This window comes from Ictidomys tridecemlineatus, chromosome 5 (genome assembly GCF_052094955.1).
Source record: "Ictidomys tridecemlineatus isolate mIctTri1 chromosome 5, mIctTri1.hap1, whole genome shotgun sequence".
Classification (NCBI taxonomy): Eukaryota; Metazoa; Chordata; class Mammalia; order Rodentia; family Sciuridae; genus Ictidomys; species Ictidomys tridecemlineatus.
The window spans coordinates 44817489-44844337 of record NC_135481.1 but is presented as its reverse complement, the minus strand read 5'-3'; the positions used below and the strand labels follow the sequence as shown (position 1 = coordinate 44844337).

Below are 26849 nucleotides of genomic sequence, written 5' to 3'. Positions count from 1 at the left end.
GAATGATCAACAATAAAATCTGTTTTTAAAGTTTGGTTTGGGTTCTTAAAAGAACAAACCAATAAAATTTGAAATTCTTCCAATTTTGCATACTGTTTAAGGGCCGCGGTGCTTCAGTAAGATCATATGAATTCACTGCTTCTTCACAATGATAATAATGGTAACCACTTCATTGATCTATCCTGAGAATTGAGAAACAATTCAAATTAAACTCTCAGCACAGTGTGATAAGTAAGCACTTCATACAGAGTTGCTGGGATTTTTGTTATTTTCAGAGCACTAATACTGAATAATGTTGTATGTCCAAGTGGGAAGAGATCTCAGAAATCTAGTAGTTCAGTTGTATACCCAGGCAATAACTCACTTTGAAATGATATATAGCATACTTTAAAATATTTTTAAGCATAGGAAGTTTATCATCTTAAAGGCAGTTCATGGTCTTACTGAATCACTTGTATCATTAGAAAGATCCTCCTATGGATCCTAAGATCTTTCTGCTGTTTTTTCCTAGAACACCCTGAAATAAAGCTGTAATCATACATGTGAGGCAACCCTTCCACCACTCCAATGAAGCTGCATCATCACTCTCACTAGCTCAGCTTCCTAGCTATGCTCTGGGCAAGGAGCTGGTAGTTTGGACTATAGACCCACTCTCCCTTGCCTCTAACTGCATGGTCTGAGGAATCAAATGGGATCTGAAAAGTCTAGGAGAAAGAGTAAATGCCCCCAAAAGGTCACTAGAGACCTCAGTGTCTCATTTCTACATCCATTCCCATGACAAGTAAATCTCTGCCCCACCTCTGCCCTAGGAACTCTGCCAGTTAAAGCATGAACACACAAAAAAAGTAGAGATTTAATTTATTGGTTGCTCTTTGGCAAACATTATATAGAACATTATTGGGGAGAAAATTAAATTCTAGTTACAGATTCGTAAAACTTTAAGCCAAAATAGCTTTTATGACACTATCAAATCCCCTCTCACCCTCATATACAGCAAGGTAGTTCCATCACAGTCTAGACAATTCTTTGTTGTTTTTCAATGATTAAAGCAGACTCAATATATAATGTAGGTGATATTAAATATCTTGAGTAATAACAAATCAACAGAACTACTTTCACCCTTTCACTCTTTAGCATCAACTGGTCACTTAGAAATGTTTTGTCCCTAACTTTTCATTTTAAATTTCCTCTTTAAAAGGACTCTCTGAACTACTCATCATTATCCACTATATGTTTGTACACACTCATCTTAAGTCTCCCTAAATCACACTGAAAGTCCTTCCTAATATTGCTTCAGAAACGTTAACCTTTAAGGACCATTCAATTTAAAAAAAATAATAGCTCAGGTCTTGACTATGTAACACATCTTAATACGTGTAAGATGGTATTTTTCTCTGCCCTGACAAGTCTCTATCAACATACAATGTGCCAGCTTCTTCTCCTAACTCAGAGTAAGTCATATGAAGGAGAAAAAGAAAGCAAGCTTGAAATCACAATGACCAAAGGATCTGAATTAATAATTACATTAAATAACCATAACTTTTTGTTTAACTATTCACATTCCACACAGTGGAAATTATCCTTTCCTCCAGATTTTTTTCATACAACTTTTAACTTTGAAGAATGACAGTAACAAAAAACAACTTACAGACTTACAAGATGTGTATTTACTCTTCAAATGCCAAGCACAAAGTGTACATCATAAAATTCATCTTTGGTGTTTGGCATTTTTTTTTTTGATAGGTAAGATCAAGATCACAACTATCTTGCCATAGAAAAATCCTACTACAATAATGCAAAAATATATATCATTACATCATTGGTGACTCCAATAAAATAAGTAACAGATATGGTGTTTTCAATAAATGTTGGAAGCCACACCATACTTGTGCTCATCTTAATACAGGCACAGTAAGAAAAGCAGACATTTTCCTCTTTGGCTAGTGCTGTGCTTCTAGGGTATTTATGCTGCTGATTATTCTGGTGAAGTTAATTTTGAGGAAATTCTCTTTACTTGCGCCAAATCTCACTTACATGCAAGACTGTGGTACAAGCTCCTAAAAGAAGATTGCTGCTGCCAACTTAAGTCATCTCTTTTTAACAAAATTGCATGCTTGTGGCGGAATTAAAACAACAAGAGAAATTCAATGTTTGCTGGTTCTGAATGTCATTTTTCCTCTCTGGTGTGGTTTTATATTTAAAGCTTCTTCCCCTTTCTTTTCCTTTCCCCCACCCTCAAAATTCTGCCTTTGCATTTGTGTGCTTAATTAAATCCATGCTGTGCTTTATTGTTGGAGGATGTGGATGATACAAAGATTTAGGGCAGGAGAATACAGTGTATATGAAATGCATAGACTATGTGTTTGCATGAATTTGCCTAACGTAGAATCATCAGTAGTGATTTATAAATATTTAAAATTAGACCCAACATTTTGGGTGTTCATGCCTTCTGTCTAAAGGCATGGCTCCTGTTGGTAGATGGGAGAGCACTAACCCACAACAAAAGCAACATAAAAACAGCTTCTTTAACTGCAATGGTTCTTTGAATGCTGGAATCTTGATGGGCAACTGAATCCCAAATCTCTGATGTTTGTTTTCCAAATGACACTTGACTTGGCTACAAAAGCTGAGAAGATAAAGGCAAAAAAAAAAAAAAAAAAAAAACAATGGGGCATTTATATATAGAACTTCAGGCTTGAAAAGAATAGCTTAGCCAAATTCAAAGTGCAGTAAGGTTCTCATACCCTACACTTTGGTCATTAGAAAAAGTCTATATAGGCATTTTGCAAGCAGCCCCAAGTTTCCTCAGTGGAAAGCACCTCCGGTAGGTACAGAGTGGTTGCTATGTCCCACAGATCCCACTTGTAGCAGATGGACAGCTCCAAGGGTCCTTGTTAAAAGCTAACTATTACCATGCCAGAGAACATATGAAGAAGGGGAGGTCAGACCCCTCACCTCTCCTCCAGGTGTTAAAAGCTAACTATTACCATGCCAGAGGCAATCCTGCTTATTTCCTTACTCTCTCTTCTCTCTAGTTCAGTCTTCTAACAAGAGGCCATACAAAACCACCCCAAATAGGTTTATAGCTAAAATGGAGCAGGCCCTAAACTCTCAGCTTAGACTGACCTTTCCTGTCAAGTATACTCAGCAGATGCGGAATGTTTCTAATACAGGGTTGTGGCTTTCGGGAGCATTTTGTAGGAACAATGATTTGAGGAAAAGGTGATTATAACCAAGGAAAAAATATTAGTACCTCAACCTAGGAAGTTTTGGGCTTTTTTTCTATTCCTGCACGGAAGTTTCTAAACTACATCAATTGTCCACCTGTGGGACAAAACAGCTGGGGCTATTTGGGTTTAGCTTGATTACTTGGTTCTGAAAACAGGGGTGGTCAATATTTAAGTTTGGTGTTGGGTTACAGCTAGTTTTGGTAGATCCCAGTGACAGCCAAAGTCAATGATATTTTGGCAATCTTATTTCTCCTCTGTTCACTTGGGTTCTTTTAAATACTAGGAAACCCTTTCACTGAAGCATGGGCCTCGCTGTGTTTGGACTAGGCCTTCCAGTTCTCTGCACATCTCCCTGCTGAATTCTGCCAGCCGTGACTGGTCCTCACCCTCAATGCTCTCTTGGTCGCTGCCCTGTCCTGATTGTCATCGATCACACCAGCCTCCCCAGAATCTGGTGGGTCTTCACAATATGAAAAACGTTTACATCATGGTCAAGCAAATTAATTTAGAAGCTTTGGCAGACATGGGATGAGACTGAAATAGACACTGAGAACCTAAGAAAGGAAGGAGTGTGAAAGAGAGAAAGAAGGGAGGAAGAAAGCTGAAAATAACGTCTCTGAGTCTAACACAACACACAAATGAGTCTCTTGCCCTCAGAGTAGCCTCTTCCATTAACATTCATTCTGAAGGGAGATCCTGGTCCCCAGGGGGCACATGGAAGACAAAGGCAGATCCAGACCACAGCCCTGCCTCTGTGGATGCCAGGGGTGGTGTGGGCATTTTGACCATCCCTGTTTAAAGCAGATAATAGTAGGAAGTGAACTCTATCAGAGACTGTTTCCTTTGGTGTCTGAAAACACCCACAGACACCCAGGCAGACTCATGCACACAAACTACGGACAAGCAGGCTCTGGTTGGGAGGCAGCCGCTTTTTCTTCTGGCCTCTAGATTTAAGCCAAGTAAGAATCAGGTTGCTTAGGTGTGGCTCTGGGCCTGCCTGGGGCTGCATCCCTAGGACAGGCTGAATGTGACTTAATCCAAATCGATGGATATGCAACGACACTGCTTCACACGTGTGACCCTCTTCTTCTTGGTGGGTGGCTGTAGTTCGGGGCAGTTGAGTGTGACCATCATGGTGGTGAATTTCTTGGGCTTGCAGAAGGAGCAGGACTGAAAGGAGCCTTCCTCCTTCCGGATGTGCCTGGGGATGTAGAAGGAGTTGCACTGGCCATAGCAGAAGCGATTGATGATAGTGCGGCTGTTGCAGCCCTCCTCGTGGATGGTTTGCTTAAGCGGCTGGGTTTTGCACCAGTCTCGCTTTAGGTATTTGCGCTCGGTCACGTGGAGGGCCTCTTGGCTGGACTCCAGCACCTCCTCCCCTGGCATGGCAGTGCCCCGCCCCTGGCCCCGCCCCCGGTTCCTGGAGCCAGGCTGCTGGGGCGACTGAGTCTGCTCGGAGTCATTGTGCTGAGCCTTGTCTGGCGGGGGAATGGCACCTTGGGACCCTTTCTTTTTTCCTTCTGCAGCCGGCATCAGGGTCCCCAACAGGAGAAGCAAAGCTCCCACAGTGTAGGCGGTGCGGCTCATACTAAAGGGAAGCAGAGAGGGAAGAGAGGACAAATGGAAGAGTGAGTTAAAGAAAAAAATCAATGATAGCACCTAACATTTTATGTGGCGCTTGTCAAACACTGTATGTAAAATACTCCGTTGGCTTCCCACTATCTCAAGCTCTGAAAGTAACCAGTCTGGCTCCACAATAAACAAACCAATATTTAAACTCAGCCAGGACCCTTGTGTGGAGATTTCCTTGCTGATTTCTCACACCCAATTACATTGACTTTGTATTACGGTCGCTTAACTGTATTTATTCTTGTATTTGATGCCATGAAGCTTTTCACTCTTACCAGGCATTGGAAAACAGAGATGCATGGGAAGGCCAGAAAGCATGTGACAGGAGAGAGGACAATTTAACAGGAAGCACACTGGATGAAGATGCAAGCCCAGTTTCTGGTTGTAGTCTTGGGACAGCCACTTGCTGTCTGACCTTGATAAACTCACTTTCTTTTTGTTCTTTAATTTTTAAAAAATTTTTTAGTTGTAGATGGACACAATACCTTTATTTTATTTGCTTATTTATTAATTCTTTGGGGGTGCCAGGAGTTCAACCCAGTGCCACACACATGCTAGACAAGCACTCTACCACTGAGCTACAACCCCAGCCTCATAAACTCACTTTCTTGATACATGACTCTATGGGAGCGGAGATACAAACACCTCTCCCAAAGAGTTCATTCAGGTCAAAATTGATTTTAAAATAATAGTAACTTGAGAACTAGATAAACACATACAGATAGCAGTATTTTGTGGATAGAACAAATGACTACATCAGGCAGATCACATAACTCTAAAGATCCCTCCACCCCTCACTTATTCTCATCTTGAAACTGGGTCCAGATATTCCTCTTATCACTTTTTACATCATAGGATATACTTCTCTACTTTTTAAGTGGTAAAATGTCATTCTCCTATGTGTCTGTGTGTGTGCATAAAGTTTAAAAGGTAGAAAAATGACCTGTAAACCCGATGCTCAGAAGGCTGAGGCAGGAGGATTGCTTGAGCCCAAGGAGTTCAAGACCAGCCTAAGCAACACAGTGATTCCCCGTGTCTAAAAACAAACAAACAAAAAACACAAGGAAACATGATTTTTTAAAAAATGAGCATGATAGAACAGATATGTGTAAAAATTTGCATTAATAAACACCACAGGCGTGTTGAATAAATTAATGGCAATGAATTATGTGGGTGGGTCTAGAGCTAGATATAGGTCAGAAGGGCATATGAATGGTGACATAAATATATCAGGCAGAGGGAAAATTTAAAATAACTGGCTTTTATCCAAGAGAGAAAAAAGAATGGAATGAACAAAGTATATCAGGGAAAGAAAGACTCTTAGATTGTTTCAGAGAGGTAGAGCAGAAGGAGAGAAAAGGGGAAGGAGAAGAGCTAGAGAGTACAAGAGAGAAGCATCAGACTATCCTGGGCTGGACAGTCCAACCCTCAAGGGGGAATCTTGTTTAAATGCAGATTCTGAGTCCTCAATCTGTCCTGATTCTGAGTCCTCAGTCTATAGGAGGCCTGTAGCACTTGGGGTCATGGGGTATAAAGGGATTGTTTAAATGGGGATGTATTTTCTTTTCTTTCTTTCTTTTTTTTTTTAAATTTGCTCTTTTTAGTTATACATGACAGATGGTAGAATGTATTTTGACATACCATGCATACATGGAAAAAGGACATATTTTCTTTTTTAGAATGCAGTTTCAAATTCACAGGGTCCCTCCCCACATCATCACAACATCTGATCTGATTTCTGAGGTCTCCTCTGGCCCACTCCTGTGGTTTCCTGAGCTGAAGAACATAGCTAGGAAGTACTTATTTCTTTGCTCTTCCAAACACTAGCTTAGCACATGATGACCCCTAAGTGCCATGTAATAGTAACCTTAAAATTTTCCCCCATGAAACCTGACAAGTCGGTATGATTATCTTGAGTAATTTTCTTTCAAAGACAAAAGCAGGGTAGCATCTACATTCTCTAATGGACAGCCTCTGGTAAGTAAAGACTATTCAGCCCAAAGGCTAATGTCAAACTAAGATAATTAAATATTACATTTAAAACATCCTTAAATGTCATCATCTTTCCAACATTATCTTAATACTTTTGGGAAAGTTCAAGTTTGGAGCTGATAATGTGACATTTAGCTCCTGTTCCAACTGTAGGTTCCCTGGCTTTTGTCAGTTTATGTTACAACATCCCTGTTCTTTAAACAGAGTTGGTTTTGCCCCCAACAACAACAAAAAATTAATTTCTTTGTTTTGTCTTTTTTTAAAAAAATCACTTATAAGAAAAGTTCAGTTATAAAACAGTACTGATTTTCTCCAGAGACTAGGAGAACATGAGCCATGACCATTCAGTCTCCTGGGCAAATATATCATGAATTTGAGAAGCTTTCACAAGTTTCTGCTGTTTACTCAATTCAGGGCCAAGATCTAAAATAAAACTCATTCACTGAGCATTTCAAAGGAGGAATCATAAGATCTATGCCCACAATCTTATTCTAAACCTACTGAAAATGACCTATAGTCCAATTCAGTCCTCCCAACCAGGACGGCACACCCCACCCCCACCCCACCGCAAGCCCACCATCATACAGGCCATTCTGAGGTTGACTGCAATGTATGTTGATTGCATATGACAGGTATCACCCCTTCCACAAACATCTATCCACAAAATGTAATTTTATTTCTCTGGACCAACTTAGGATACTTTTTATACTCAACCTTTCCTTCCTGACATTTTCACTTAAGTTATTGAACAATATCCACTCTGAGAGTTGATGAGGGCTTGCTCATCATCAGTGCTTGGCACAGAGGAATTTCGCATTAAAATTTATTAAATAAATGATTTTTATGGTTGATACAGTTTCTGTCCTTTGCATTTTAAAATGTCTTCACTAGTGCCAGTGTAGAAAAGCCAACTGCAATGTTTTTGGTTTGTGACCCTTGGTATGGGAAACTTCTCCTAGCCTAAAGAGCTTCCTACCACTTGACTTTCTTTTTCTAGGAAAACTCAAGTGTTCCCAACTTTTTACTGGTAACATGTGGAATAATGTGGATTTTCTTTCCTAATTGAAGCTACTGAATATACTGTAGTAGAAACTGACAACAAAGCAATGAATTCAAAATTAGAAGACTGGTTTTCAGCTTCAATTTAGACAAACATTGTTCTTATGGAAGCATGCATACATACCCTGTAAGCCAAAGGGGTCTATAGTGACAGGTGGTTTTTTTGTTTGTTTTTAAGAAAAGTAAACTTTCCTCACAATAAGATTTATTAGGTGTGGAAAATGAAATATTTTTCATTTCTAAAAAGTCTGTTCTTTAAATATCTTCAGTGTTTGTTGTGAGGCTTTTGAGCTATTAAACTTTATAGTTATTACTCAAAGAAAAATAAAAACTAACTTCAAGAAGGTCAATCAACAGAGACCTCAGCTTCTTAGAGAACAGCTGTACTGTGAAGCACTGTGGATATTCTATATGAACAAGATTGAGGGATTGAGAACTGGAATTAGTACTGGAAGCAGAGCTGTGTCAGCCATTGTGGTCAATCATCCATGCCCTCCCCACCCCCAAAACAGTCTTGATCATTCAGTGAAGGAATAGGAGTGTTTCACTCTTGTAAATATCACAAATATACATGAAATCAAGATGTAAATTCCTTGAAGACAATTTCTTCCACAGAACCCCTGGCAGTTGCCTCATAATCAAAAAGCAGTCCAAATGCTGATCTGTATTTAGGTTTCTATGAATTATTCTCCATGTCCAACAATTAGCTGCAAACAATTTATGGTAATTTCCATTTATAAAGTCACCTATTCACATCATTAAATTAAAGCTCATAAACCCAGCGTGCATCATAACAAATCCAACAAATCCCTTGATTCTCCTTTGCAGGTGGTATTATTATTCTTTCCAAAGTCCATCTTAACAATCCCTTAGTGGATTTCTGCTTCTCCAAGTAGTGTGATCATATTTGCATAATAAGCTTTCTCTGCAACTATTCTGTAATAGCAAGTCTCATTCCATCCCACCCTACTGTCTTCCTCTCCAATCCATTTCACATCTCAGAAGACATACTTTTAAAGCATGTCTTTTCTCCCTCATGATTTCCAGTTCCCAGTGATTAAGAGTACATGCCATCAAAAAGACAAACCATAGTAACCATCTCACTCCTGGATAGGTCATGATGATTATTTCAGTCCCGGCAAAGACTCAAAGTACAAAACCTTCCTCTACTTCTGGAGACTGGGAAATAAAAATAATATGTGTGATCTGTTTCCAATACTGTTGTCTTTGGGAAAGTCTGGGCCAGTTCCTTTCAGCACTCTTCACACTGAACTTCTCATTTTAGCCAAGTGACCTGTTCATACTCAGTTAAATGGAGTTCTGAGTGAAAATTACAGGGAAAGCCAGATATCTGTGCCTGAACTTCTGCTTAATTCCTCCTGTTGAACTAACTTTTAGAAAGATATTCAACAGGCATACATCAAATTATTCTTCCAGCATAAAACATAATGGAATTATGCAAATGTTCCACTTGTAGGCCAGATTTTGGAAGAAAATCTATTCCTCTTTTTCAGGACTAAATATTTGGGAAGAATACAGATTATTTTTTTAATTTTACCTTTAATTTTTTCAAAAGGCAATCAATCAACTTTTAGAAATTAGAGAAATTTCTTAATAATAGGGTCGATTTTTTTTTTAAGAAAACTTGCACCAAGGATATCAAAAGAGTTGACAGCTGGCATACCAACACATTCCCTACCTGTTGCACATCTCTTAACCAAACCTCCCTATTCTGAAGACCATTTAGGCCAAATCAGGCCACTTTCCAATACTTCATAGGGCAGGAAGGAGACCTCCTAGTGGTTAACTATCTCAAGAGCTCAAAATTCATTGGAAGATTATTATTATTTAGTGAGGCTAATGATTGTATACAATTCTTGAGGTCAACAGGAAATGAGTCAGAAATTAATAAATATTAAGTATTCACTCAAAAGCACTATTGAAGAGATAGTCAAGTTACAGATTGTGTATTGTAGAAAAATGTGTGTTAGTCACTGTGTAAGTGGGATTCAAGAAGAAATTCAGAACCATCTGTGATATATCTTGGTGCAGTATCATATTACTATTTCACCCAACAACTCCACAAATAATAAGAGTCATCTTTTATTTTGAGCCTTTACTATGCCAAGCATTGTAATGCTAAATTGTGTTAAATATTATCATTTTGCACAACAAAATACAAGGTAGATAATATTGTCTTTGTCTTTACAGCCAGGAATTTACCCAAGGTCACAAGCTTATAAGAGAAGAGCTAGGATTTAAGTTCAGTTCTTCCTAGCCCCACCCCCCAACGTGTCTTTAACTACTGTTCCACTGACACCCAGCAAGGTATTTAAGAGACACATGGGTTTGTTTTCTAATGCAATAAAATAGAATACTGTCAATCAAATAACTATCTATTTTGTATCTTTAACATGTGAAGAAAAAGACTTCTTTGTCCCAGGAATTCTTGTTGTACTTTGCATTTCTACAAGCATGTGTTAAAAGACAATTCCCCACAGATATAAGATATGGCTGGTAGCACCTGCCTGATCTGTGCCTTCCAGTTAGTCATCTCCCCTAATTGCCACCTCTCCCTTCCTTTATAGGAAAGGTTTATGTCTTATCTTTTACTCTTGGTTCTAGAACATTCTCCACAGCTTTGCTGTCAACAAGAATTTGCTGGGAGAGCAGTATGACATGAAATTTCTTCACATTTTTACCGCTTTGACCATTAAAACTGAAGTCATGATGGCTTCAGTTGAGAAGATGGTGCAGGAGGCTCTCATTGAGGGACATGGGGATGTAACAGGTTTCTATTCTTCCCTGTACAACCACTCACATAAAGACTACATTAGCAAACCTGGATTTCCTACAGATTGTGGGTTACCAAAACATTTCACTCAAAATGAACTTTTAAGAAAATAGGAAACCTGTGAAATAACAAAGTTTACAAAAGACTCTAATTCCTACAATGACCTGGAGGTTAAACACACACACACACACACACACACACACACACACACACACACTGAGGTGGGGAACACCACCCTACAGTTCTAAAGAATCCTTAAATAATTACTTGATACTAAGAATTGAACAGTGCATTTTATCCAGTGATAGTAATTATATCACTTACAGTTGTAGACTTGGCTGGGGGAGGGAGTGAGGAGAATCTAGTTCTCTTAGTATCTTTCCCTCTTTGCTTTTAGAAAAATCTGTTTCGTCAAGTCCTCCAAGCTCCCGCTCCTCAGGGGGGAAAAAAAAGGGAGGAGGGCAGCCCTGCAGCCCTGGGGTGAAAGAAGACTCCTCACCCTGGGACCAGGGTTATCTTAACCTCTTCTACGCTATTTATTTAACTTTTGTGTACAGCCAGAAGGAAGCCACTACTCTAGGGTCTCTGGGACAGCATAAAACCCTGGTGACCCACTCAACACAATAGACCGTTTAAATCAGTTGTGTCCTGGCACCATCTCTGGGGAACATAAACAGACACGCACACCGCTTGAATTTGCTGTTTCCAGCAGGAGATCCAATTACTCACTGATGGTCGCTTCTCTGCCCTCGGACCGATTAAGAGCAGATTTTTCATCCCTAACTTTGAGACTATAATTCTGCCTAAAAGAGCTGAGATTTGGTGTTGGTCAAGGAAGGGCAAATGGCAGCTGGGTAAGACCAGAGAGTGGTCCTGAGCTTGCGGGAAGGGGCTCACAGCAGAGGCTGTTCACATTCTCATAATCCTCTGTAGGGACCCTCACCAGAGCCTGGCACCGGGAAACTCCAAGCTGGGGCGCCCCCAAGGTGGAATGAGATCTGAAGACAGTGCCAAGCGAGAGCTGTTGGGCCTCAGATTCCAAACCTGAAGTCTACAAATAATTATGACCGGAGAGGTGACAGCCCTGTTTATTCCCTTCGCTGCCTCCTCGAGAGCTAGGAGCCAGGCAGCGGGTGAGAATAGGAGCTACCAGCGAATTCCAGCAGAGGACCAGCCTCCCACAGAGGAGTCCCAACGTCTTCTGTCGCTAGCCAGGCGCACGTATCAAGGCGAGACTGGTGACACCGGGATACAGATGAAGGGGCACCGGCAGAAAAGGGAACTATCTGACCGACCGTCGCTTCCCTGCGCCCGCACGTCTGCAAGTCGAGGCGCGCGTGGAACCTAGAGAGGCTCGAATTGAAAACCCAGCACTCACGAGTGCGCGGACAGAACGCTAGTTTGTGTGGTGTGTGCTGTGTGCCGAGTGAGCTCTGAGGGTTCGCAAGATCCGGTCCCCAGGACCGCCTACTGCACTCCAGCTTCGGGTTACTGGGCCCTCGGGTTTGTGGCTAAACCCCGCGGCTCCGCTCTTCCCAGAGCTCTCTAGCCAGAGTTATCTAACCTCCCCAACTAGCAAATACATCACTAAGTCTTAGGATCCCAGGATTTGTAGCATGGTAACTCTCTGGAGTCCCACAGGGCCCTTAAAACGCCCGCAGCCGCAGCGCAGTGCTTAAATTACAGGGGTCCCTCTCGATACGACTTGCAGCGCTGTCGGCCGTCTAGCGGCAAATTCCAGCAGCCCTCGCTCAAGATCCCGCGGCTCCCGAGCTCCAGCAGCCCAGACTCCGCGCTTTCGAGGTACGTGCGAGTCAAGCTGAGGCTGCTGCCAGGAGCACTGGGAGCATGTTCATGGGGCTGCAGGAGGGGGGAATGAGATGCAGGGGACTGCCCACTCTTGACACCCTTTCCCCCTAGGTTTTCCAACAGACCCAACTGAGCCAGGTCATAGCATCTACGACCTCGACGGGAAGGACCCGTGATGGTTCTTCAGGGTTCACCCCAGAGAATCGCAGGACCTGGGTGCACCGAGGGCTGCCTGAATCGAGAGGGACTTGGGGATCCTTTGCTAATGCCTGCACACACACACACACACACACACACACACACACACACACACACACACCTCCCTCCGTCCCTCCCTACAGGGTGTCTCTGCGCTCACCTGTCAGTGTAGTGAGTCTTTCGGCCCTACCTCTCGATGCGTGGTGCTGGGTGCGGCCACAGCTCAAGTCGCTTCGGCTCGGCGCAGCCGGACTGAGGGTGACGCTAACCAAGTGCACTGAATCGTCCGGTCCGCAAAGGGCGCACCGAGTGTCGGGCATCTCGCTGTCTCCCGTTTAAATGCCGGCGGCCAAGCACTGCATCCCGGGCCGAGCCTCTCCATTGGCCAGGCGCCGCCGCCGCCGTCGGACCCGTTATCCGCCCCCTTTCCCGGTATTGCCCCCGCCCCCTGTACCCGTCCTGCTTCCATGTGGGGTCCCCTCTCCGCCCGCCTCGCCTCTTTGTCTGCTCCCCCCGCCCGGGAGGGCTGGGAGAGGTCACCCCAGGGAACCGCGCCTGGAATGCACAGCAAATCACATTTTCCGCTCCCGTTGGAGAGGGAAGCGCGGGAGGAAATCCCCCCCCCCCCCCCCCCCCCCCCCCCCCGGCTCCTGGCCCCTCATTCCTCCTCCACCCCAGGTCCGACCAATTCGCGTCTCCGGCGTCGAGCCCCTAGCTCAGTAGCGGAGACTGCACTGAGAAGAGCTAGGTCCCCACCGGATCCCCACGGATGAGGCGATTTTAACCCCTGGAGAGAAGAGGACAGCGGAACGCTCCATCGCCCCGACTTGGCGGCTCCGCCCGAGGCCCCCAACTTCGAGGGCGCTGACCCCTGTGCCCGGGCTAACCCCCGCGGGCTCGCCGGCCGCCAGCAGGAGCCTGTCGCCAACATGACACCCTCCTCTCCGCGCCCGCCACGGGTTTTTTCAGCTCAGTTGCCGGCGGCTTCGGCTGTGAGTTGTACCGGGTGCGGGGGAGGGGGGATAAAATTAAAAGAACCTCCATAATCAAGGTTTCCGTTTCTAAATGACCTTAAAAAGAGAGAGAGCACTCGCTAAGCGTGAGGGGTTTTCATATAAAAGAATAAATCAAGAAAAGAAAACGTTGGATGAGGATATAACTTCCTAAAATCTAAGACAAAAACCTATATGTGTGCAAAACCGATGTCACATTCCGTATTCATTAAGAACACCCCGAAGAAAAGAGGAAGCAGAGAACATACCAAGGGTGAAAACATTTTTCAAACAATGAGTGAACACATTCATTTGTTCTCGTCACTTGGAAATTGGTTTCTCAAAGAGGGGGTATGTGTCACGATTATAGTCCGTGCAAAAATCAACCAGGCTCCTAGGTCTGTGGATGGACTCCATCAGCCAGGTCAAATGAAGACTCTGAAAAAGATTTGTTAAAGAAGGAAATTTGAAGGTGTCTGTATTGCCTAAAGCAAAAATAAATTACGAAACTCATCAAAAGATAGTTAGGGAAAACCCGTGGTTTAAGTACACTTGTCTAGGAAAACAAAACCAAACCAGAAAACAGCATGCTTTTTTTATCTTAATATGGCATTAAGGGGAAAGAACAAGAAACATGAACACCTATTAGATACTGTTAGGAACTTGAATAAGAGTTTTAGAAGTAAATGAAGCAAGAAAAAGTTTCCTTGAGTGAATGACTAGAGAATCTTAATCGTCTGAAGGTTTTGGTTGTGCAAATGGCAGTTTTTGAACATGAATGCCAGTACTGCACTTCACAGGCTTCTCAGTCGTTAGCTGTTGAATCATCCCACAAGCCATAGTTTATAGTTGTCTTACAGGATGGGAACATTCAATGGGCTTAAAGTTCTATCCTGGTCAAGTGGGGTCCTGGAGAGAGAGGTAGTCAGAAATACACAAAATAATTAAGAGTTCAGGCAAAGCCCACCGCCAAGCTGTATGCAGCTAGCTGCTCTCTGTGTGAGAACTATTCTACAGAGAAAAGGAAACACATTTTACACATTTATTGACTTTTTCTAATCTAAAAGCAATGCTTTAATCATATATTTTTTCCATATAAACCATCCCACCTACTAACAAAGAGGTGAAATTTACCTCCTGAAATGGAAGTAATTGTTTTTGGAAACTTGCCATTCAGGCTTTTTATATACCTTTATCCAATAAATGTTGGTAATCACTGTGACTGTCTCAGGAAGCTTCTTGGCCATAATCTCTACAATAGAAACACACACACACACACACACACACACACACACACACACCACAAAACTCTAACCCATTCACTCCATTATTTTTCTTCATGGTCACTTCTCTCTCACTATCATCTAAGTATTTCCTGCCACTAAAATGTTAATGTCATGAGGGTAGGGACTTTATTCATTTTGCTTACTTTGTTACATGAAACACACAGAACATAAAGTGTCTTACACAGAACTAGAATCCAAATAAACACTTGTGGATTGAGAATTTTCATTATATTCCCACTAACTAGGATTACCAACCATGTCAAGTGCTGAGGACAAAGCCACCAGCAATATAACATAGGCCCTTACCTCATCGAGTTTATAGCCCATCATGCTTGTAAATATTTATTAAAATAGAGCAAGTTTTGGCCTCATGCTTGTGTTTTCATAACTCAGCCAGTCATTGCAAACCATTATCCAATCAGGATGAAGGCAAAAGTGTAAAAACTCCTTAGAACACTTTAAGTATAATTACCTAATTGAAGCCTGCTCTTAGTGAAGAGAGAAGTAGAATAGCTTGATGTTATCAAGGTTAGACTTCTAAATCTAAGGTGCCTAAGCAATGATCGCTAAGTGGTATTTAGTGAATCTACTTTCAAGTTACCTTGAGGCTATGTGAGAAGAATAGACCCTGATGAGCTACTGGTTTGTAAAATCCTTTTTTCTTGTTTTGTCCACCTATTTACAGGATAGCATATACAGAATACAGTGTCTAACCCCAAGATGCTAATGTGCTATTCTCTGGGTCTGGGGAAGAACTTTAAAGGCTTTTGTAGGGAAATTTTTGCTTAGACCTGTGCAAATTATCAACAGCTGTTCATTCAATAGCAGAGATGATACCATCTTGCATTGGATTAGAAAGCATAAATCCCTTTATATATTTGAAATTTATACATTTGGTGTGCCCTTTCTACAGAAAAAAAGTGATTAACAATAGCTAAAGAAAAAAAGATATTTGTGATAATTACATAGTAGTTAAATGATTGACATTCAGAATGGATTCTCTTATCTATCAATAAGACCCTACAAATAGTCAAGAGAATAAAAATAAATCTGAACAGCCAATAAACATGAAAAAAATTGCTAGATTATACCAGTAAATCAGAGATAAACAAAGTGAAATAAGAAAATACTGTCGATTATCAGATTAGCAAAGACTTAAAAGCCTGACAACATCCAGCAATGGAAAGAGTGTGGAGAGGTGGGTACCCAAATGCACTGACAGTGAGAACATAAGTGATGTGACCATTTCAGTAAGCAATTTGCCGATCTGCAAAATTACAAAGGCACCTAGTAATCACCTGTGTAGTATGCAAAAGGTGAAAAATTGGAGATGGCATAAGATAATATTTTACTCACATGGCAAAATTCTATTTAGCTACTAAAAGAAATGGGCTAGAATATATATAAAAACATATATATGTTTTATATATATACATATATGTTATATATATATATATATATATTTCAACTTAGAGCTCAAAAACAATGATGTTTAGAAAGATGCAGAAGGGCACTAGCAGTGTGACACTATTATATATACTTTACAATAAACATATAAAACAATAGTATAATTTGTTTATGAAAACATATGTGTTCGTATAAATAGTGAATTGGAATCCAGATCTTTGATGGTGCTCACCAGAATGGGAGTGGGAGCAGATGGATTAGGGTTGAAACATTACAGAGATTCCAACTTTATAATGTTTTTTAAAAATTATTCTTCATCTTCAAACAAATACAACAAAATGTTGACAATTTTAATTTCTGGGGGTGAGTCTATGAATATTTGTTAGATTGTTCTCTTTACATTTTGATAATTTATTTTTTTTCAAACTAAAAAGTCTGATAAGAGTGATTTATCCATTGTGTACCAAGAACTTTTGCTTTCTGAATGGCTTCTATAACCAGCTCCAATCAGAATACGCTTGTTTCCAGAACACAGAAAAGCCCTTATGGATGGTTTTAAGTCTACTGATCTGTCTGAGGATTGATTCCTGGCTGTCGCCTTGCTCTTCACACATAAAAAGTAAAATGTTGACCAGTTTCCTGTATATGGAAAATACATGTGCATGTGAAAATTCTGAACAGTGCTGCCAAATACAAGTATATGAAACAATAAATTACTCAAACCATTTTAATACAATTTTTACCTTATTCCATACGTATTTATTGTGTACATTACATGTGTGGTGTAGTATTGCTTAGACCTGTGCAAACTATCAACAGCTGTTCATTCAATGGCAGAGACGATGCCATCTTGCATTGGATTAGAAAGAATAAATGACTATGATCTTTCACAGTCAATATGCAGACACAGTGGAAAATAGTGCTGAATTGGGAGACAGAAGAATCCAAATAAGTTCCTGACTCCTTCTGAATGCCTCTGGGTTAGTATTTTAACCCTGTGAGGCCAAATTCAATCATCGGTGTTATAGGAATGGTAATAATAACTACTTCTGTGCGGAAGATGGAATTAAGTAAAATAATCTCTGTGAAAGTGCTAGACATCTGATACACATCAATTTCAGCATGGATACTAAAGTTCAGTTGGGAGCAGAAACACAAACTATTAAAGTTTAACAGAAACATAAGTTATGTCTTGTGTAGCTTTATGTTCACGGTATATAATACAGTGAAAGGCACATAGTAGGTCTTGAAAAAACTACTAAATGAGTTCTTGAATAGGGAGAAGGAAGGAAGGGAGGGAAAATGAGGAAAGAAGGGAGGGAGAGAGGAAGGAAAAAAGACAGAGAGGAGGCAGGGAGGAAGAAAGGAAAGAAAATAACTGATACTATTCCAGGAAAAGGCACTAGCAACTTCTATTTTCTGGGAAAACCAGGAGCTGGTATAACTACTCCACAGAGGGTCATAAGCAGAAGGGCAAATCCTTCTGTCTTTCTTTTGCTGTACCATAACAATCACTTTAACCAAAAGTTACAGTTTTGAGGATGTTTCCACGGCAGAGAGGCTGAGAAAAAGAGAGCAGAAGATGCCTGAGTGCTTTGTTAGAGCGCCTGAAATCCCAAGCAGAGATTGCAAACAGAGACTGGGGAGTGAAACCAGACAGAGAAACAGAGACAGAAATGTATTTCTCAGCAAAAATCCACATACCCAGTGCCTAAATATAACAGAACTCACTTGAAGTGAGGCTCCCATCCTTGCCTGCAGACTGAGTGACTCTTGTTATGTTTGAAAATTCTCTATTTGTTTTGAGCTCTCTGACATGACCTCACTCTTGGAAAAATTTTGACAGGGACTTTCTTCAGTTATTGATTTTCTGCTTTCCTTTATAGCTTGAATTGCTATGGTTCTTCATTTTCTAAACTTTTTAAAAGATACTATTTCCAAGGAAAGTTTATACTACTGCAATTTTAAAATGCCTAAGCCTTGTAAAGCTGGTGAAAGATCTCTGGGTTTTACCCTGCTATCCTTGATTTTTTTTTTTTTTTTTGTACTAGGGATTGAACCCAGAGGTGCTTAACCACTAAGCCACATCCCCAGTTCTTTTTATTTTTTATTTTGAGATAAGGTCTTGCTAAGTTGCTCAGGCTGGCTTTGAACTTGTGATCCTCCTGCCTCAGTCTCTCAAGCCACTGGGATTACAGGTGTGTGCCCCTATACTGGGCCCTAGGATGCTTCTTATACTTTTACTTTTGGTTCATTTCCAGTCTTCGTTTACATGAGGTCTCTGTTATTGACTAGAAACCCTTTTTTAAGATTTACCTTTTCACTTTTTTTAATTAATTTTTTAAGTATAGAAGTATACATGCAATTTTGCTCCTGCTATAAGTATCTCATAAATCACTTGTGCTGGTTCATTCCATCTTTTAAATCATTTTATAACATTATAAAACTATTGTAAAAATATCACAAACTCATTATATAAAACTTGGAAATAGATAAAATTATAAAGACAATTTTAAAAATCTACTATAATCCATCAGTGCCCAAATAACCATGGCTTAGACACATACATGCATGATATATGTATATACATACATGGATTTTCTTCCAGTTGAATGAAGTGCATGAATGTGTGTGTATGTGTGCTTGTGTGTTGGGAGGAGACAGGGTGATAGGAAAACGCATGTGATAAAATAACTTTTTAAAAAAATTTTAGTTGTAGATAGACACAATACCTTTATTTATTTATTTTATATATGTGGTGCTGAGGATCGAACCCAGCGCCCCACACGTGCAAGGCAAGCACTCTACCACTGAGCCACAACCCTAGCCCCATAACTTTTTTACTTATATTAATATTATAGTTATTTTTCAGGCCACTATCAAAAATGCAATTTTAACAGTTGTTTAATACTCCCTTAAGTGACTAACTTATTTATTTCCTGTTTAGAATTGAGAGGGAGAAAGTGTGTGTGTGTGTGTGTGTGTGTGTGTGTGTGTGTGTGTGTGTGTGTTCATATACATGCATACACATGTCATTATAGTTTGGATCTGGAAGTACCCCGAAACCTCATGTGTTTGTTGAAGGCTTGGTCCCTAGCTGGTGATGCTACTGCAGGAGGGGATGTGTAGAAGAAACTTTAGGAGATTGAGCCCAGCTGGAAGAAATAATTCACTGGGGGCATGCCTTTGCAGGTGTATTTTATCCCTGGACCTTTCCTCCCTTTCTTTACCTGCTTCCTGGTGGCCATTAGATGAGCAGTTCTGCTCCACCACAGCCTCCTCCCATGACATTCTGCCTTCCCACAGGCCCAGAAACAATGGAACCAAGTACCCATAGACTGAAACTTCTGTTTATGAGCCAAAATAAATCTTCCCTCCCTTAACTTGATTTTCTCAGGTATTTTGTCATAGTGAGAAAAGCTGAATAACATACATGAATGCATATAGATTTCCTAAAGTTCCCTTTTGTCAACTTGATTTGCACCAAACACTAAGCTTTGTGTACATTATCTAATTTAATTTTCACAATTCTGTGGAATTCCTACTATTATTTGCTCTTTCTTTGAGGAAACTGGTGTCCAGAGAAGTTGTGTCACTATCTCAAGAGCACACGACTATATGAGGCAGGAAAATAATTCACAGCTGGCTGAATTTACACTATGCCCCCTAAAGTAGCCTTAACAAGGTACGCTCTGATTTACATTCATACACTGTGTTAGAATTGGCTTCCACATATCACAACTTCTCCGCAAGAAAAGGCTTCCCTAAATTCCAAGTGCGTTAAATAATTCAGTAGCTGATACTGTCAAGACGTCTGATTGTGTAAAATATAAACATGTGAGAAATACAAGTTTGGATACCACATTACTTTAGTTTTAAATAATTCTGAGCACATGACCATTGAAAACTCGGATGGGCCCTGTCTTCCTGGGATTTGTATAAAAACTCAAGTCTGCCCTATTGCCATTATGACGTTATTAGTGACTATATCAGTCTATTTTTAAAATCAGAAACTTATAAATAAGTTCAGAGTTTGGAGAGTCTCTCAAGACAAAAAAGCATGAAGTGAAGATGGGAAAGCAAATTGAAGACCTGCTTTCCCCTTGAAACATAAACGTGGATTTAAGTGCCATTTGCAATTGGCTCACAGAAAGTCCAAATATCACTATCTTTTGGATCTTGGTATCCTCTCCATTCCTCCCCTTCCTTGCTTAAAAGGTTAGATCATCTGGAATATGATTTCTCATTCCTTTTTGAAAGAAAGACAAAAAAATGTAAACTGTGGCTCCTCACTGCTTATGTCGGAGCAATACATGTGTGCTTTATATAAACTAACCGTTTGTCTATTAATGTTTGCAAAGAGCCTCGCAGACATAAAGCATTTGGGACACACTCTCCAGAGAAATGTGGTGCCTTTGGAGAGAGGATCAGAGAGGGAAGAAACCAACTGTAAGAAAAACTCTTTTATGCGCACATGCAGAACGTGAAAGTGATCTCCAAGATAAGCCTTAAGATGCACTTTCCCTTGGAAGACAGCCAGGAGGAAGAAACATTTCCAAGAGACTAGGTAACTTTGACTGTAATGTCTGTCTCTACACTCTTGTTAGTTGTCTGTGTGACAAGAGAGATAGAATAAAGTGGACATACTTTGAACTAGGCAACATAGCTGCATTGCCCCCGATACCAACTTCCAGGTGACCTCCCATGAGTCTCCTAGGTATGACAGTGACGCCAGTCGTCCATCTGCCTTAGCCTTAGGAGATCCCAGACTTTCCCTAGCATATGACCACATCTTGCCCACATCTCCACCATGTTGTAGGGTAGTGGCTGAGCACAGAATAAATGCAGTGTGAGTGCAGTATGATTCTGGGTCATGAACACAGAGTCATAGAAGAAACAGTTCTAAAAATTAATCATCTGATTTATGCAACAGCTACTTTGCTAACCAGAGCAATCCATAGATGTCTAGAGACTGAATAGGGTGGACTTCCCCTTGAGAAATTTTCTTTCTTTCTTTCTTTCTTTCTTTCTTTCTTTCTTTCTTTCTTTCTTTCTTTCTTTCTTTCTTTCTTTTTTTGTTCTTTTCAGTTATACATGACAGTAGAATATATTTTGACATAATATTACACCTACATGGAGTATAACTTCCCATTCTTGTGGATGAATGTGATGTGGGGTTACCCTGGTCATGTATTCATACATGAACATAGGAAAGTTATGTCTGATTCATTGTACTGTCTTTCCTATTCTTATCTCCCCTTCCTTCCCCTCTTATTGTGTATTAGCATCTGCATATCAGAGAGAGCATTTGCCCTTTGGTTTTGGGGGACTGACTTATTTCACTTAGGACCATATTCTCCAGTTCCACCCATTTACTGGCAAATGCCATAATTTCATTCTTCTTTATATATATTTTCTATATATATTTCAACTTAGATGCCCTTCAACACATGAATGGATAAAGAAAATGTGTTGAAGGGCATCTAAGTTGTTTTTGATTTCATAGCTTAGCTATTGTGAATTGAGCTGCCCAAAACACTGATGTGACTGTGTCACTACAGTATGCTGATTTTAAGTCCTTTGGGCATAATTGGGAATGGGATAATTGGGGCAAATTGTGGTTCCATTCCAAGTTTTCTGAGGAATCTCCTCACTGCTTTCCATAGTGATTGCACCAATTTGCAGTCCCACCAGCAATGTATGAATGTACCTTTTTCCCCACATCCTTTTTCTCCACATTCATTGTTAATTATATTCTTGAGAGTTGCCATTCCAACTGGAGTGAGATGAAATCTCAGTATAGTTTTTATTTGCATTCCCCTTGAGAAGTTTTTGTGGCTGCTTCTCAGCAGGATCAAAGAAGTCTGTCTGACCAAGACTCCAAGACACTAGCCCAAACCCCTTGTGCTTCCAGTCTTCTTGGAAGGAAGAAAGGAAAGAAGGAAGGAAGGCGGGGGAGGGAGGGAAGCAGAGAAGCCAGGGAAAAGGAGCAGAGAGCATCAGTTCTTTAAAATAAGAAAGTCAAATTTCAGACAACAGCAGCTTCCAATAATTGGTACATAAGCTTTAGCTCCATAGTCCTGAGTGTCTATTTTGATAGCAGTTAATACCATGGGAGCTCTGTGCCATCAATCTAGGGAAAATAATTTTTCCACTATGAAGACAAATTGTGAAGTGAAAATTTGCTTAGATAGAACTGTTTGATGCAACCATTAAGTTGCACATATAGCAGGGGTGAAGCAGGCAGCCGAGTAGGGAGCACCTTCTCTCACCCTGTTTTCAGTGTTTCCAGATGGTCTTGGTCTGCAGATCCATCACTTGACCCAAAGGGAACCTATGCCCTGAAGAGTGCCACTTCCATGCCTCTGTGCCTGCTGCTCCCTCCACTTAGAAGTGCCCACCCTCATCTCTCTGTTGAATTCCTACTCTCACTTCAAGCCTCTGAGACCCTTGAGCATTCTCCATGGTTCTTGTCACATTTTCATTCCCCCCTTGGTTACATGTCCAGACACAGCTTCTTCAATGGAAGGTAGACTCTCTCAGAGCATAGAAGTCATTATTCCTTGCCCTTGAGTCCCTGGGGGTCTCGCACAGGCCAGGTTGATCATAGATATGGTAGAATTTAATGAGTCTAATTATAGCCAGGTATAGTTTAGCAGACTGCTAATAGATCGGTGGCACTCCTGTCTTTTACCCTCTTCCCTCCTGGGCCTCTATCTTCAGCCATTCTCACACTAGCTCTGGTTGCAACTGTGTGCCGAGTTTCCCCAAGTTGTCCACTGGAAGAACTTTGAAAAATCTTAATTCCCGAGCTCACTCTAGACTACTGAATCAGAATTTCCTGGGCTGGGCCCCAAGAATCTGTATTTTCACAAAGCTCTCCAAATGCTTCTATCAAAACTGGGTTTGGAAATCACTGGTGTCTTGGAAAGAATTCTGCTCATACCTAAGCTCAACCACCAGCTCCTTGAACAACTGCAGACAAGTCCACTGTTGGACTATCAAGAAAACAGGGGCAATGATACCCACAGTGCAGAGTTGTTGGAATATTAAAGGAAATTACAGATGTGCTCTATCTCAATGTGAATTTAATAGGCTGTATTTGTTAATAGTTTACTGATTACCTAGAAGCCTATCAGAGTTTTTATTTTTATTTTTTTATTGTTGCTGTTGTTGTTGTTTTTTTCCTGAAAATATGTTTAGCTTCCTCTTCTGGGTTTAATTCCTTATGAAACTTAGTTTCTGCCTTCAGCAGTCACTAAGAAGAAGGCCATATGTAGATGAATCATGAGACCATTATGCCATGTGTTCCAAAAGCCTTCCAAGTTCATTGCTGCAAGAAATGCTCAATATTTAATGCATATTGTTTTTCGATATCTCTTTCCAAATTGCCAGTACAATTTCCATTTCTGGGAAATTACATAGACATGTCTGGATCCAGCTCTTTTATCTTTGCATTTCCAACTGCTCTGTTTTCCTTCTTTCTTCCCATCAAATTCTCATATTTTGACAGTTTTAAGACCCACTCTTCCTTGATCTTTTCTTTCCTATAATATATTGATTTGAAATGAGCCCATTCTCCTTGGTGAGCCTTCTCTCCAAACACAAAATACTCTGAAGTTCAGATTGTCTTTCTGTGAGTGGGTTAACATCACAAAAAGTTTGTGGTTACATCCATCATAAACAAGAGTGTTTTAAGTGAACTCTGTTTCTTTTCTCCTAAGAAGTACAAGAAAGGTTGGGACAAAGTAGAATGAACTTAAAAAAAGAGAAAAGTTCCTTATTAAAAATAGTGGCAATAAAAATATGTAAACTAATTCAGTGGGAAGAATTTTTAAATTGCTTTAACTTAAAAGAAAATATTCTTGTAGGCATCCACAATGAATCAGGAGGAAAGCACTTTAGCCTTTTGAAAAGCAGTTTACTCAGTACAGTGTTCAAAAAATGTATCTTAAAAAAGTCCTTTCTCCTAAGATGTGAGGAAAGGAGGAAAACTGTATGTACAAGCATGTAATCAGGAGTCATGTGGGACTCTTACAGCTTTTGGTTGGGCACCCATCAATCTGAGCATAGTAACAAATATAGTATTAGCTGCTCACAGTGTTTTATATCGACCATATCCATTCACAAAAATAGAAGAAATATTATATTCTCATTTTCAATCTTCCCCTTCACTTAAAAAAATGCTGCAATATGGTTTGAGTTGTAAATCTATTGAAGACATCTTTGGTGACTCAGCAGTCAAGACATATGTAAAAAGTGATTTGGAAAATGTTTCCTGGATTGTTCGTGGGAGAAATAAAGTACCGGGGATTCTCTCAGTTTCTTTCTGGCTCCTCCATCAGTCCCTGTCACTCCCTCAAATCATCTGAATGAAAATAACTCTCTCTCTCCTATGCCACTCTCTCTCAGAGTATTCTGGAGTCTGATTGACTAATTGCTAAGTAATTTGACCTTCTTAGATAAGTGGTGCCATCTCAATATGATGGATTAATCTTCTGTTGGATGCTCTAGTGAAATCGTCCTAAAGCTGTGAAGGTTAAATAAGCTAGCAGCCCAATCTAAAAATCAAAGAAAATAAACCAAAGCGTAGTGGAAAATTATAAAGACAAGCTTGCAATCTCACCTTGTTCATTCCTGTCACTGTACATCTGAGGCAGTCGGGCGGTAATGATTCCTATGTCAAAACTAAGGATACAACTTGAGTTTGATTTGCATCTTTGCAGCAATTATTTAGGTTTTTTTGTTTTGTTTTGTTTTGTTTGTTTGAGCATGCTTTCTTGTTTTATCAAATAAGAAGACTAGAAAAAATAGTCTTTAAAATTCTACAATCTCACTTTTCTAGAACTATTATAGTGAACTGATGGCTGAACTTGAGATCATACAACTGGTCTCCTTTAACTTGACAAAGCATGAAACTCACTTGTGCTTTGGCAACTCCAATATGGAAAATATAGGTGATACTTGGCAGTTAGTTTTCTGGAAGCAAACTGGAACACCAAACAAGATGAACTTCCACAAGATTCTGAAGGTGGAACAGAGAGGAAAACCTGTTTTGCAGCTGCTGTTTGGGCTGTGAGAGTGGTAGCTGCAGGCAACCTCAGCATTCCTATGCCCAGACTATGGTCCCTGGGTGTCATGCATCAGACATGGTGGTGTAGTGGTGTCAGTAGCACCAGTCACCACTTCCTGACCTCTGGATTCCAGCTATGCTAATGACCTTGGGTTGCTTAAGCCCAGTCATGGATTCCTGTCTCACACTTCTCCACGTTTTCAAATAATTTTGTGAGAACATAATTTCTTGCATGAAATCCACTTCATCTTGAAAGAACCAGAGTAGAAAGAAATTGTTTCTTGCACTAAAATCTAACTGATTCTGAATTTGGCCTCCAAATTGAATCCTAAGCCAGATACTGTATTGTAGATAATTTACCTACACATCAATTAGATATGTCAGATAAAAGAACTAAGGTTCTTTTCCCATATGTCAGATAATAGAACTAAGTTTCACCAAGACAAATTCATTTGCAACTTGGAAGTTGCAAAACCCAAGGTTAAATGCAAATCGAATTACAAAGATTCCATGTCTAACTACTCCATCAAACTATGATGCTACAGGATCAAGTACAATATAGTAATATACAAATTGCCAGAGTCATTTTTTTTCAACCATGCTGTAAACTACATAAGACAAGAGCTTATATCTTATATATTTATATAAATAAGATTCCCTAGCTCTAGAGCATGGCTCAGTTGTTGTCACCTAGACTAGATCTTTGATAATTGCTGCTGGATGAACAGATGAATGGTATTATTGTGAGTTCTAGGAAAGTGGCAACCAAAGATAAAAGTCACATGTGTCCTGCCTGCAAGGAAAATCACTACGGCTGCCAAATGGACTTTACTAAGATATTTCTCACTCGTGGGGCATCCAATTGCCACACTAAGAACTATTGCAAATATTTTTATGTTTCCTTTGTATATAATTTTTTGATTTCTGTTGGGAAGAATGGTATATCAACAAGTTCTACCTTCATGCTAAATTCATCAGACCCAGAGGACCTTTTTCTATTTGGATGAACTATTTCAGTCCATCCTATTGGAACTCTTTTCTCAGAGATTTTTCTTTACAATGTCCAAGTTAATGTTTCCAAACCTAAATTCAAGGATGCTTTTACTAGAATCTTTGCAAACACCCTTCCTTTTGTTATGAACTTCAGAAGCCAAAGTGTGACATCCACAAATCTCTTGCCAACTCTTTTTGTGGATTCCTCTGTGCCCATTAGCAGTTAAGTGTTCTTTCATTAAATGGTTCTGATAATTTTCAGTATACCTTGCCTTCTCCTAGGGCTTTCTGCCCACCAAATCTGCTATATTCTACACGTTTCCTTTTAATTACTAAACACATGTACATTTCAGAAGGAAATTTGATCCACATGTTTCTGATCCATCT

At 40.3% G+C, this 26849-nt stretch overlaps 1 protein-coding gene across 2 annotated transcripts; it reads right to left on the bottom strand.

Moving 5' to 3' along the window:
- Positions 1-841: 841 nt before the first annotated feature.
- On the bottom strand, positions 842-13147 carry Grem1 (gremlin 1, DAN family BMP antagonist). 2 transcript variants are annotated; one of them, XM_005337135.4, is made up of 3 exons: positions 12872-13146; positions 5803-5895; positions 842-4818 (listed from the first exon to the last, which is right to left on the bottom strand). In XM_005337135.4, the coding sequence occupies exon 3, from the start codon at positions 4815-4817 to the stop codon at positions 4263-4265; it is 555 nt and encodes a 184-aa protein (XP_005337192.1). In that variant the 5' UTR covers position 4818; positions 5803-5895; positions 12872-13146; the 3' UTR covers positions 842-4262. The 2 variants fall into 2 exon arrangements, with proteins under 2 accessions (XP_005337192.1, XP_040131409.1); XM_040275475.2 differs by lacking the exon at positions 5803-5895 and having other exon boundaries at positions 12872-13147.
- Positions 13148-26849: the final 13702 nt, after the last annotated feature.

Bases quoted from the DNA above. Each gene is read 5' to 3' on its own strand.
- Grem1 (XM_040275475.2), bottom strand. From the start codon at position 4,817: ATGAGCCGCACCGCCTACACTGTGGGAGCTTTGCTTCTCCTGTTGGGG.